The sequence below is a fragment of the Taeniopygia guttata genome, chromosome 26 (genome assembly GCF_048771995.1).
Source record: "Taeniopygia guttata chromosome 26, bTaeGut7.mat, whole genome shotgun sequence".
NCBI classification, from domain to species: Eukaryota; Metazoa; Chordata; class Aves; order Passeriformes; family Estrildidae; genus Taeniopygia; species Taeniopygia guttata.
The window spans coordinates 2,997,866-3,010,124 of record NC_133051.1 but is presented as its reverse complement, the minus strand read 5'-3'; the positions used below and the strand labels follow the sequence as shown (position 1 = coordinate 3,010,124).

Genomic DNA, 12,259 nt, shown 5'->3' with positions numbered 1-12,259 from the left:
CCTAACTGGGGTTGTGTTTAATTTACCTGGCCGTGCCAAACTTACAGCCAAAGCGGAGCGAGGCTTCCCTGCTCACCACGGTGCCCCTGGAATTGGATGCCACGCACTGGTAGGAGCCGGAATCCTTGGATTTCACAGGGTTGCTAATCACCAAATCCCCGGCCACCAGCCTGTAGCGGGAATCCGGCTCCAGCTTCAGCTCCGTGCCGTTCATCTTCCACCTGCCAGAAGAAACGGAGCGGGGACAGGGATAAATCCCCATGGCCACACTCACGGGGCTGGGCCTGGTGGATTTCCAGCTGGAGCGGATTTGGATCTGAGCTGTGCCCCAGGAGGGGTGGAACATCTCAGAGTTGTGGGATTGTTGAGGTTGGGAAATCCCTGTGGGACCCGACCCCCACCCTGAGCACTCAGTGCCACCTCCAGGTGCCCCCTCCAGGGATGGGCACTCCAAACCCCCCTGGGCAGCCCCTTCCAGCCCTTCCCATGAGGAAATTCCTGCTGGTGTCCAACCTGAGCCTCCCCAGCACAGCCTGAGGCCGTTCCCTCTCCTCCTGTCCCTGTTCCCTGGGATGAGATCCCAAATCCCCCCCGGCTGTCCCCTCCTGTCAGGGAGTTGTGCAGAGCCAGAAATTCCCCCTGAGCCTCCTCTGCTCCAGGCTGAGCCCCTGCCCAGCTCCCTCAGGGCTCTCCAAACCCTTCCCAGCTCCCTCAGGACTCTCCAAACCCTTCCCAGCTCCCTCAGGGCTCTCCAAACCCTTCCCAGCTCCCTCAGGGCTCTCCAAACCCTTCCCAGCTCCCTCAGGCTTCTCTAAACCCTTCCCCAGCTCCCTCAGCTCCTCCCAGGACAAGGAATCTCATTCCCAAGTGAATAATTTTCTATCTATGGAAGTGGAGGGGAGGCAGCAGAGTTCTGGATGTTTCTCTCTCTCTCCAGGTGCAGAGGGAGCCCTGAGCTCACCTGTAGGTAGCGGGAGGATTGGCCCGTGCTCGGCAGGCCAGGGTGACCTTTTCCTCTGCCGAGCCCTCAGGGAAGAGCGTGTGGGACGGCTGCTCCTCGAACACCGGCCCGTAGCTCCTCGTGCCGCTCTGAGCTTGGCACCAAACTGCGGGAGAGGGGAAAACCTGCTCAGTTCCGCTTGGCTTTTCCTAAAAAATCCTCCTTTTCAGTTTTGTAGGGCGTGCCCAGCAGCGAGGAGGAGAGAAGGAGCAATGTGACAACCGCACCCCATCTGTCAGCACAGCCCGGGCCCGGCTGTGGGAACACAAGCTGCCATTCCTGCCAAGCATCCCGCACCATTCCCGCCCTTCTGGAGGGACCAGCATCCCTGGGGACACGTGGAGGGAGGAGTAGGGACCTCCTGGAACACCACAAGTGGAGCTGGGAATGTCCCTTTGTCCCTGAGGTTCCTCCTCTGCCTGTACAGACTTTGCCTGGTTCGTTCTTCCAAAATCCTCTCCAGGGTGAGGGAGAAGAGGGAAGAACCGGGATCTTCACGGCTCTGGACACACCTGGCAGGTCCCCTCTGTCCCTGCAGCTCCACCAGCTCCTGACACCTCAAACCAGTTGGTTGCTGGTGTGGAAACCAGAGCAAACCAGTACACACCAGTGCAAACCAGTACAAACCACCCTGTTCTGTGGCTGGGATGAGCCTGAAGCTGATCTTGGGGTGTTCAGACTCAGAATTGTCTCTGGTTTTGAGAACGGGGAGGAACAAGAGGGACAAAGGCCCCACCTGCCTGACCCACACCACGCCTGGGCCACCCTCTGGGGACAACGTGCCACTGGGAAGTGCCAGCTGCCTTTGTGCCTCAGAATTCCAAATTCCAGGGGAATCCCAGAACCCCAGACCAGTTTGGGTTGGAAAAACCTTAAAGTTCATCCCATTCCATCCCTGCTTGAGCTGGGACAGCTCCCACAGCCCGGCGTGCTCACTGGAAGGGACATTTCCTTCGTGCCTCAGAATTCCAAATTCCAGCAGATCCCCTCTCACACAGGGAAATCCCAGAACCCCAGACTGGTTTGGGTTGGAAAAACCTTAAAGTTCATCCCATTCCACCCCAGCTGGAGCTGGGACAGCTCCCGCAGCCCGGCGTGCTCACTGGAAGGGACACTGCGAGCCAGAGCCAGGCAGAATCCGCCTGGAAATCTCTTCCTTGCAGGAACAGCCGGTGGGATAATTGCCAGCACGTCTGTCCTGGCTGTCCCCATCCCCCTGGAGACGCCTGGCCCTTATCAGGGAAGGAGCCACCAGCACTGATAAGCTCCGAGCTGCTTCCGCGGCCCCGGGATCCTTCCCTGCTCTGTAATTGAATTAACGAGCGTCTCCAGCCCGCTGTGCCAACGCCAATCTGTCTCCTTCCCGAGGGAAGCGATTCCCGTGAGCGCGATGGTTTATGGAAGAGTCACTTCTAGCCGGGAACGGCCTGGGATCGGCGGGAGCTCCCAGGGTTTGCCTCGCGTTCCGGCTGCTCCGGGAGGAGGCTGGGGTGGGATGGGATGGGATCCATGGGATGGGATGGGATGGGATGGGATGGGATCCATGGCATGGGATCCATGGGATGGGATGGGATGGGGTGGGATTCACAGGATGTGATGGGATTCACGGGATGCGATGCAATGGGATCCATGGGATGGGATGGGATCCACGGGATGGGATGCAATGGGATGGGATCCATGGGATGGGATGGAATGCGATGGGATGGGATGGGATGGGACCCATGGGATGCAATGGGATGGGATCCATGGGATGCGATGGGATGGGATGGGATCCGTGGGATGGGATCCATGGGATAGGATCCATGGCATGGGATGGAATGCAATGTGATCCATGGGGTGGGATCCATGGGATGGGATGGGATTCACGGGATGCAATGGGATCCACGGGATGGGATGCAATGGGATCCATGGGATCCATGGGATGGGATGGGGATCCACGGGATGGGATCCATGGGATAGGATCCATGGGATAGGATCCATGGGATGGGATGGAATGCAATGGGATGGGATGGGATCCATGGGATGGGATGGAATGCAATGTGATCCATGGGATGGGATGGGATGGGGTGGGATCCATGGGATGGGATGGGATTCACGGGATGCGATGGGATCCACGGGATGGGATGCAATGGGATCCATGGGATCCATGGGATGGGATGGGATCCACGGGATGGGATGGGATGCAATGGGATGCAATAGAGGTGGTGCTAATTGGCTCTGGGCTGGGAGCAGCTGCTCGCCGTGTCCCTGCTCCAGGCAATTATCCCGGCTCGCAAGGATGTGCTCGCAGGATGGTCCCCGGTGCCACACGGGGAGAGCTGCTGAGCCAGGATTCTTTGGAATGAAGGAAAAGCAGTGGGTTTGGGGTTGTTTGCCCTCCCAGCCAGTGGTGTTTTCCTTCCAGGATGGCTCTGCTCCTAAAGGAAAAGCTGGGAATCTTCTCCCGTTTGTGTCAGTGCTGAGGGAGCCCCGGCTGGAATAAACTCTGCTGACCGGGGGTGGGGAAACGATAATGAGTTAATGGGGGATTAATGAGAAAGAATTAATTGAGTGCTGATAGATGAGTTAATTGTGCTCTGATAGATGGCGGTGACGGGATCCAGGCCGAACAGCTTGAATTTTGAGATTAATTAGGGACCATAAGGTAAATCATTTCTATTTATTTAACAATAAAGTATCTATTGGTACCACTCCCATCCCTCCCCTTCCCCGCGGGATTTTTTATTCCAATCAAGCCAAATCAGGCTCATCCTCGCTCCTGATCCCACCTGGAGCCCGTGTCCCCCTGCTCGCCTCTGCTGTCCCTTTGTCCTTGCCAAGGTCATGGCTGCCAGTGCCAGGCATCGATTTTCCCACTTGGAATCGATGCCAGGGGTTCAGGTGAATTTTAATCCACAATTCCAAGGTGCTGGGGGTGAAACACTTGGATTTTGCTCATTAAACAAATCAGGGGTTGATTAAGGCAGTAATTAAACAGTTAACAAGGTGGGGATAAGGTTAAAATAAAGAACTGATAAATCCCAGAACTTCTGAGACTGATCTGGGCCATTCTGCCACCCCAGAATTCCCAATTTTTAATGTTGCCAGTGCAGGATCTGTCCTGGAGCTCTGGCATTTGGGAAACTGGGAGAAGACAGGCACAAAATAAAGGTTTTTAAGCTGAATTTCAAAGGAGCAGAGTGACCTGCTGGGAATTTTCCATGTCCCATCCAGCTGGGAGAGATGGGACAACGGGAAAAACCCCACCGTGCCTCTGGAATCACCTTCAGTATCAGAGAAAATGATAAATAGCCCCAAAATCATGAGAAACAGGTGAAAGCAGAACACCTGAAAATGAAGACTGGGAGAAGCAGCTGCAGGGAGGTGACTCCAAAGCCTCCCTTTTGGATTGTTTTTTAGGATTTTTTTTTAGGAATTTGCTGAGAGCCCGGTCTGGAAAGCCCAGGTGTGCAGGAGGCTGCACTTTGTGCTGAGCCCAGGAAAGGGTGAATTTCCTTGTGGAATGTTTTCCAAGCTGAATTCCTTTTTCTGAGGACATCCAGAGCATGGCCCTGGAGCTCCTGGATCGCAGTGGAGAGCTGGGCAATAAATTGGTTTTACAGGAGTTTGATGCCCAGAATCCAACTGGATTTGGCTTTTTTTTTTTTTTTTTTTTTTTTCTTTGAGGATCAGCTCTCTGAGGAACCGAGGCTGATTTTGGGTTGTTTTTAACAAGCAGCTTCCTGAGGAACAAAGGGTCAGGGCTTGGATTCCCAGATTTTCCAGAGGTTTCCCCAACTGAACAAAGGCTGGGGAAATTTGGGATTTTAGAGTGATCTCTGTGCACTTCAGAAGCTTTAAATATTTAAATCCCCCTCCAGACCTGGAGGTTTTGGCTCTTTCCCACTCCATAACATTTCCCTGAGCCTCATCCATCGCTTCCATCCTTTTGTCCCGATCCGTCCTCGTATTCCCAGGATTTCCCCCTGTCCCAGCTGCCTTCAGAGTTCCTTAGCACCACCACCCAAAGGTCAGTGAAAATCACCCTCCCAGGCTTCCCAGGGTGTGATTTTGGGGGATTTTCCTGAGCTCAGGTGGTTGATGGGAGACCCCAAGTCCGTCTCCGTGGCCGCTCCGGGGTCAGGTTGATTTCCAAGCGGGATAATTGCCTCCGGATCCAGCCCTGCCTGGGCCTCCTCGGGGATGCAGAGAACATTAAAAGGTAATTAGATATTTATGAGGATGGGCCAGCAGGCTCTGCCCGGGCTGATGGATTGGCTGGAGGGCATTATCCACTCTCAGCCGGAGAGGAAACATCTCCCTGCGGAAAAGGGACCTGCAGGGAGCAGCCTGAGCCTTCCTGAGATCCAGGGATGGTCTCTGAGGTCTGGAAATGGTCCCCAAAATCCAGAAATCATCCCGTAAATCCAGAAATAGTCCTTGAGATCCAGAAATGGTCTCTGAGGTTTGGAAATTGTCCCCAAAATCCAGAAATGGTCCCTGGCATCCAGAAATGTCCCTGAGATCTGGAATTTCTCCCTGAGCTCTGGAAATGGCCCCTAAGATCCAAAATTTATCCCTGAGACCCAGAAATTCTCCCTGGCGTCCAGAAATGTCCCTGAGATCTGGAATTTCTCCCTGAGCTCTGGAAATGGTCCCTAAGATCCAAAATTTATCCCTGAGACACAGAAATTCTCCCTGAGATCCAGAAGTGGTCATTGAGATCTGGAAATCATCCCCGCAATCCCGAAATCCTCCCTGGCACCCAGAAATGCTCCCTCAGGAGCAGGGGGACCTTTTCAGGGTGAGGCCAGCAAGGAATCCCTGGAAGAAGCAGGATGGGGAGTGGAATGGATCCCACTGGAAGGAAGAAATTCCTCCTGCACCTCCCTAAATCTGGGTTTAGAAAGGGGGAACTGTGTCAAACATTCCTGGCCCAGAGGGATGTTGGGAATAGCACAGGCAGGGAACAGCCCATCCCAAACCAGGCGGGGATTTGGGATTCAGCAGCGCTGCACCCCGCGGGCAGGAGGTTCCCGGTGAATCCCGGGGGATATCCCGCCTCCACCAGCCCGTCCCGCCGCTCCCACGGGAATTTCTCACCCAGGAAGGTTCCGACGGCCAGGGAAGTGTGGATGAATCCAGCGGTGCCTCCCATCCTGTGCCGGGTCCTGTGGAGCCTCTACGGGCGCGTGGGGACGGTGGCCCTGGGGGTGACACACAGCGGGGTCAGCGGGGCCCTTCCAGCCCCAGATATTCCACGGGGCTGCAATTCCAAAGGATCTGGAGTCTGGGGTCAGCGGGGCCCTTCCAGCCCCAGATATTCCATGGGGTTGCAATTCCAAAGGATCTGGGGTCAGCAGGGCCCTTCCAGCCCCAGATATTCCATGGGGCTGCAATTCCAAAGGATCTGGAGTCTGGGGTCAGCGGGGCCCTTCCAGCCCCAGATATTCCATGGGGTTGCAATTCCAAAGGATCTGGGGTCAGCAGGGCCCTTCCAGCCCCAGATATTCCATGGGGCTGCAATTCCAGAGGATCTGGAGTCTGGGGTCAGCAGGGCCCTTCCAGCCCCAGATATTCCATGGGGCTGCAATTCCAGAGGATCTGGAATTTGGGGTCAGCAGGGCCCGTCCAGCCCCAAATATTCCATGGGGTTGCAATTCCAAAGGATCTGGGGTCAGCAGGGCCCTTCCAGCCCCAGATATTCCATGGGGCTGCAATTCCAGAGGTTCTCAAGTCTGGGGTCAGCAGGGCCCGTCCAGCCTCAGATATTCCATGGGCCTGCAATTCCAGAGGATCTGGAGTTGGGTCAGCGGGGCCCTTCCAACCCCAGATATTCCATGGGGCTGCAATTCCAGAGGTTCTGGGGTCAGCAGGGCCCTTCCAGCCCCAGATATTCCACAGGGCTGCAATTCCAGAGGATCTGGAGTCTGGGGTCAGCAGGGCCTGTCCAGCCCCAGATATTCCATGGGGCTGCAATTCCAGAGGATCTGGAATTTGGGGTCAGCAGGGCCCTTCCAGCCCCAGATATTCCACGGGGATGCAATTCCAGAGGATCTGGGGTCTGGGGTCAGCAGGGCCCTTCCAGCCCCAGATATTCCATGGGGCTGCAATTCCAGAGGCTCCACAGTCCAGCTGTGCCTCCCCGCTGGCCACCAGCCCGAGCAAGAGTCATTCCAGGGCAGAATTCCAGCGGTGCCCGGAGGAGCAGGAGCTGCTGAAGGAGCTCTTTTTGTCCCCATGGGAGGGGACAATCAGGGAGAGGAATTGTTGTCCCTCCTCCTTTGCTATTTCCCATTCTTCCCCCCTCCTCCATAAACTCTCCTTTCCAAGTGTTTTTGATGGAAAACACCAAGGGGGAAGCGCACGGGGTATTGGCGGGGAGTGAGAAATGAGGAATAATTTGGGTTTTTGTGAAAATAATGAAGACGTCGGGAAGGAATTCTCGGCTGGTGAGGGTTGGGATGCCCTGGAACAGGATTCTCCATCCCTGGAAGTGTCCCAGGCCAGACTGGACAGGGCTTGGAGCAGCCCAGGATAAAGGCAGGGGTCCCTGCCCATGGCAGGGGTGACACTGGATGGGTTTTAAGGGCTTTAAGGTCCCTGCCAACCCAAATCCCTCAAGGATTTGGGGATCCTGTGACAAAACAATCTTTAACTGAAACTCTTTAAGTGCAGTGGCACTTCCTGATGGCCTTCCCAATCTCTTCCACAGCATCCTGTGATCCCAAAACTTCCCAAAAAATCAACCCTCAACCAAACCCTGAGCTCTTTGTGCAGCCCCACCCCTGGCACCTCTTCCCAGGGAACTCCAGCAGGGATTTCGGGCCGGTTTTTCCCTCTTTGTTAACAAACCCTTTGGAAACGGCTGACGGAGCGCTCCCGGAGCCCGGCAGGGCTTCGCTTCCCGCTGCCCTCCCCAGAACGCCCCGGCGAGGAGCCGGAGATGCTGCCAAGAGCTCCCGGGCCGCTCCTGCTGTCACCCCCCTGCTCCAGCTGGTGCTGCTCCCGTTCCTGCCCTGCCCATCTGTCCGCCCCGAGCTCGGAGCGGGATTAGCCCGTCCCGGGGGATGCTCTGCCCCTCCCCAACCCCCGCTCATTACCGGCAGCACCTGAGCAAACAGCAGAGCCCAGCCGGGCTCTTTGTGTCCTCGCCCAGAGACACGGGGTGCGGCCAGCGCCCCCAAATCCCGGGGTGTGCTTTGTCTGGGATCCAGGGATGCATCCCAGCGCCCGGAGCAGGGCTCGGCCCTGGGAACCGGGCAGGGGACACGGGAGGGACAGAGGGGACAGAGGGGACAGAGAGGGGCAGAGAGGGGAAAGAAGGGATAGAGATGGACAGAGGGGACAGAGGGGACAGACAGGGACAGAGAGGGACAGAGAGGGACAGACAGGAGGGGACAGAGAGGGGCAGAGAGGGACAGAGAGGGGAAAGAAGGGATAGAGAGGGACAGAGAGGGGACAGAGAGGGACAGAGAGGGACAGAGAGGGACAGAGAGGGACAGAGAGGGACAGAGAGGACAGAGAGGGGACAGAGAGGGACAGAGAGGGGAAAGAAGGGATACAGAGGGACAGAGAGGGGCAGAGAGGGGGGACAGAGAGGGACAGAGGGGACAGAGAGGGACAGAGGGGACAGAGAGGGGAAAGAAGGGACAGAGAGGGACAGAGAGGGGAAAGAAGGGATACAGAGGGACAGAGAGGGGCAGAGAGGGGGGACAGAGGGGACAGAGAGGGACAGAGGGGACAGAGAGGGGAAAGAAGGGACAGAGAGGGACAGAGGGGACAGAGGGGGGACAGAGAGGAGGGACAAAGAGGGGCAGAGAGGGGGACAGAGAGGGACAGAGAGGGGCAGAGAGAGGGGACAGACAAGAGGGGACAGAGAGAGACAGAGAGGGGACAGAGAGGGACAGAGAGAGGGGACAGACAGTGGAAAGAAGGGATAGAGAGGGGACAGACAGGGGGGGACAGAGAGGGGCAGAGAGGGACAGAGAGGGACAGAGAGGGACAGGGGGGACAGAGAGAGGGGACAGAGAGGGGACAGAGAGGGACAGGGGGAACAGACACGGGACAGAGGGACAGAGGGGACTGACAGAGAAATAGGGAATGGCAGGAGGGGATAAATAGGGGACTGACAGAAGGGGGGACAGAGGGGACAGGAAGGAGAGGACAAAGAAGGGGCAGCCGCCCTCAGCCCTGCTGGGATTCTGTTCCCTGACAGTCCCCAAAATAAAGCTGGGGCTTCATTATCCCGCCCGGCCGGGGAGGGAGGAACCGCTGCCAGAGGGAGGTGGCAGCTCCAGGTGGGAGAGGCACGAGCTGTGGCAGGGACAGGGAATTTGGGGACAGAGCGCAGCGGGGCGGGAGACGCTCCCACGCAAAAGCCGCTGGTTCCAGCAGCCCTGGAGTGGCTCGGTCACATGGAGTCACTTGATGTCACCGAGAATCCTGCCCCAAACAGCGTCCCGAGCCCACGGCCCTGCAGCCAACACTGTCCCTTTGTTCCCCTGGCCTGTCCCTCCGCCCTGGGGACAAGGGGTGGCTTTGAGCCGGGCGCGCTGTGGGGTTGCGGGAGACGCCAGCCCTGCGCTAATTAATGAGTTGACTTTTCCAAATCTCCGCAGTTCCCTTGCTCCGGGGTTTGGGAGAGGCGGGAGCGGTGGAGCTGTTCCTGCACCAGCGGCTGCAAATTAAACTCGGGGAGTTTTTGCTCCGGCGCTTCCAGCCCCGTTTCCCGAGCCCGGGAAGGCTCCGGCTGCAGCTTTGCCTTCTTTGTTCCCTCTCCCCCCTCACACTTTGGAAACAAACAGCAAATAGAGGGGGGAGCTGGGGTTTGTTATTTTTCGTGGAATTCTGGACTGGTTTGGATGGAAAGGGACCTTAAATCCCATTCCACCCCCTGCCATGGGCAGGGACTTCTTTCACTATCCCAGGTGGCTCCAACCTGGCCTTGGACATCTCCAGGGATGGGGCAGCCACAGCTTCTCTGGGAATTCCATCCCAGCCAGGAATTCCTCCCAATATCCCATCTAAACCCACTCTCTGTCAGCTGAAATCCCTTCCATAAGGAGCAGGCAGCGGGAGGAGGTCGGGGTTGGACCTGTCCTCCCTCCTAGGGGTGGGGGCTCCTTGGGGCAGCTCCGAAATCCAGGGAATTTCTCTGACATTCCCTGGATTTATCCAACCCCAAGCTCCTGGTCCTGGATCCAGTCCTGAGCTGTGGATTTTGGATCTAATCTTGAGCTGTGGATTTTGGATCTAACCCCCAAGCTCCTGGTCCTGGATCCAACCCCCAATTCCTGATCCTGGATCCAACCCCCAGCTCCTGACCCTGGATCCAGTCCTGAGCTGTGGATTTTGGATCCAACCACCAGCTCCTGGTCCTGGATCCAACCCCCAGTTCCTGATCCTGGATCCAACCCCCAGCTCCTGATCCTGGATCCAATCCCCAGCTCCTGATCCTGGATCCAATCCTGAGCAGTAGATCCTGGATCCAACCCCCAGCTCCTGACCCTGGATCCAGTCCTGAGCTGTGGATTTTGGATCCAACCCCCAAACTCCTGGTCCTGGATCCAACTCCCAATTCCTGATCCTGGATCCAACCCCGAGCTGTCAAACTTGGATCCAACCCCCAGCTCCTGGTCCTGGATCCAATCCTGAGTTGTGGATCTTGGATCCAACCCCCAGCTCCTGATCCTGGATCCAATCCTGAGCTGTGGATCTTGGATCCAACCCCCAGCTCCTGATCCTGATCCAACCCCAAGCTCCTGATCCTGGATCCAATCCTGAGCTGTGGATCCTGGATCCAACCCCCAGCTCCTGATCCTGATCCAACCCCCAGCTCCTGATCCTGATCCAACCCCCAGTTCCTCCAGAGCTCGGGAGCTCTCTGCACTGGATATTGAGCCCTGCTCTCATCCCTAATTAGGGAAGGGCCGCAGGGAGCAGTTTTTCCCTGTTCCCGGGGTATTCTGACAGCCACCCGAGAGCCGGCTGCTGTCCCGAGAGGGGATCTGTCACCGCCGCTAATGGAGGCTGTCACCGATACCTCCGGGAGACTCCACACGGTCCCTTCCCTCCGGATCGGGAGCGGGGGGCAGAGCCGGGAGCTCGGGGGGATTCGGAGAGGAGGAACTGCCCGGAACAGCACCCCCAGCTCTGACTGCGGAGCTGCAGCCTCTGGAGGACGATTCCAGTGGGATTTTGGGGAGGTCAGGGGTGGATTTTGGCAGGAGATGCCGCGTCCGGAGCTATCCATTACCGGGATAAATCGGTGTAATTCCATCTCCTGCACTCAGCCGCCAGAGGAGCATTTGGGATTAAGTGGGGCAGCTCCTTCTGCCGCAGCATTCCCCAGGGAAGGATCGGTCCCGAGCGGGGCCAGGCTGGATTTCCTCCTGTGCCTCTTTTATTCGGGATCGTGGCTAAAGCTGGAAAGGGCAGGCGTGTGATGTTCCCGGGATTCTGACTCTCAGAACCTTCCCAAGGTTGGGGACATCGTGTCCGTCCTGGCACAGCGTGGCTGGGGAGGGACAAACGGGCTCATTGGCAGGGGTTTGTCCTCCTGGAAATCAGGGATGGATTGAGAGGAAAACTCTCTGGGAGAGATTTTTTGGGCTCGGATCTGTCGGTGGCTCCGGGTCCTGCAGGAATTCTGGGCCGCTCCAAACCCATCCTGAGCAAGGAAGGCTCCAAACAAGGACCAAAAGTGGGGTTTGGGGGCTTGGGGTGGAGTTCTGTCACCCCAAAGAGACCCCAAAGTGCAATTTGGGGGTCCCTGCTCTGGTAGAGGTCAGGACCCCATGCCACGGGTGCTGTGGGCACTGCTCCTGTCCCCAGCCACAAGATGTGTCCCCAGAACACTTCTGGAGGGTCCCACACCCCTCTGTCCTGCCCAGGTGGGTTTGGATTGCCCTTGGAGCGGTGGGAAAATCCCAGATGTTCTTCCTGTGCCTGGATCAACTCTGCTCTGCCGGGTGAGGATGAGGAGCAGCAGGAGCCACCAGCAGCAGCCTCCTGTCGCTGTCGCTGTCGCTGTCGCTGTCGCTGTCGCTGTCCCTGTCCCTGTCCCTGTCCCTGTCCCTGTCCCACCGTGTCACCCCTCCCAGGGCAGAGCCCACGGGGTCACATCCCCCCGTCCTGGGCTCGCTGCTCCCTGTGCTCGCCCCGGAGCCGGGCAGGGACACAGAGAGGGGACAGAGGGGACAGCAAGAGGGGACAGGGGGAAGGGACAGACAGGAGGGGACAGAAAGGGGACAGCAGGAGGGGACAGAGAGGGACTGA

The 12,259-nt window shown here is 57.4% G+C and overlaps 1 protein-coding gene across 1 annotated transcript in view; it reads right to left on the bottom strand.

The window, feature by feature from the left end:
* Positions 1-12,259, bottom strand: part of CNTN2 (contactin 2) — a 30,953-nt gene that overhangs the window by 13,106 nt on the left and 5,588 nt on the right. The window contains exons 2-4 of the mRNA XM_030291887.4: positions 6,083-6,186; positions 962-1,106; positions 46-221 (exon numbers count right to left, since the gene is read on the bottom strand). Of these exons, the coding sequence (XP_030147747.4) occupies positions 46-221; positions 962-1,106; positions 6,083-6,137 (376 nt within the window). The 5' untranslated portion in view covers positions 6,138-6,186. The remainder of the gene's footprint in view (positions 1-45; positions 222-961; positions 1,107-6,082; positions 6,187-12,259) is intronic.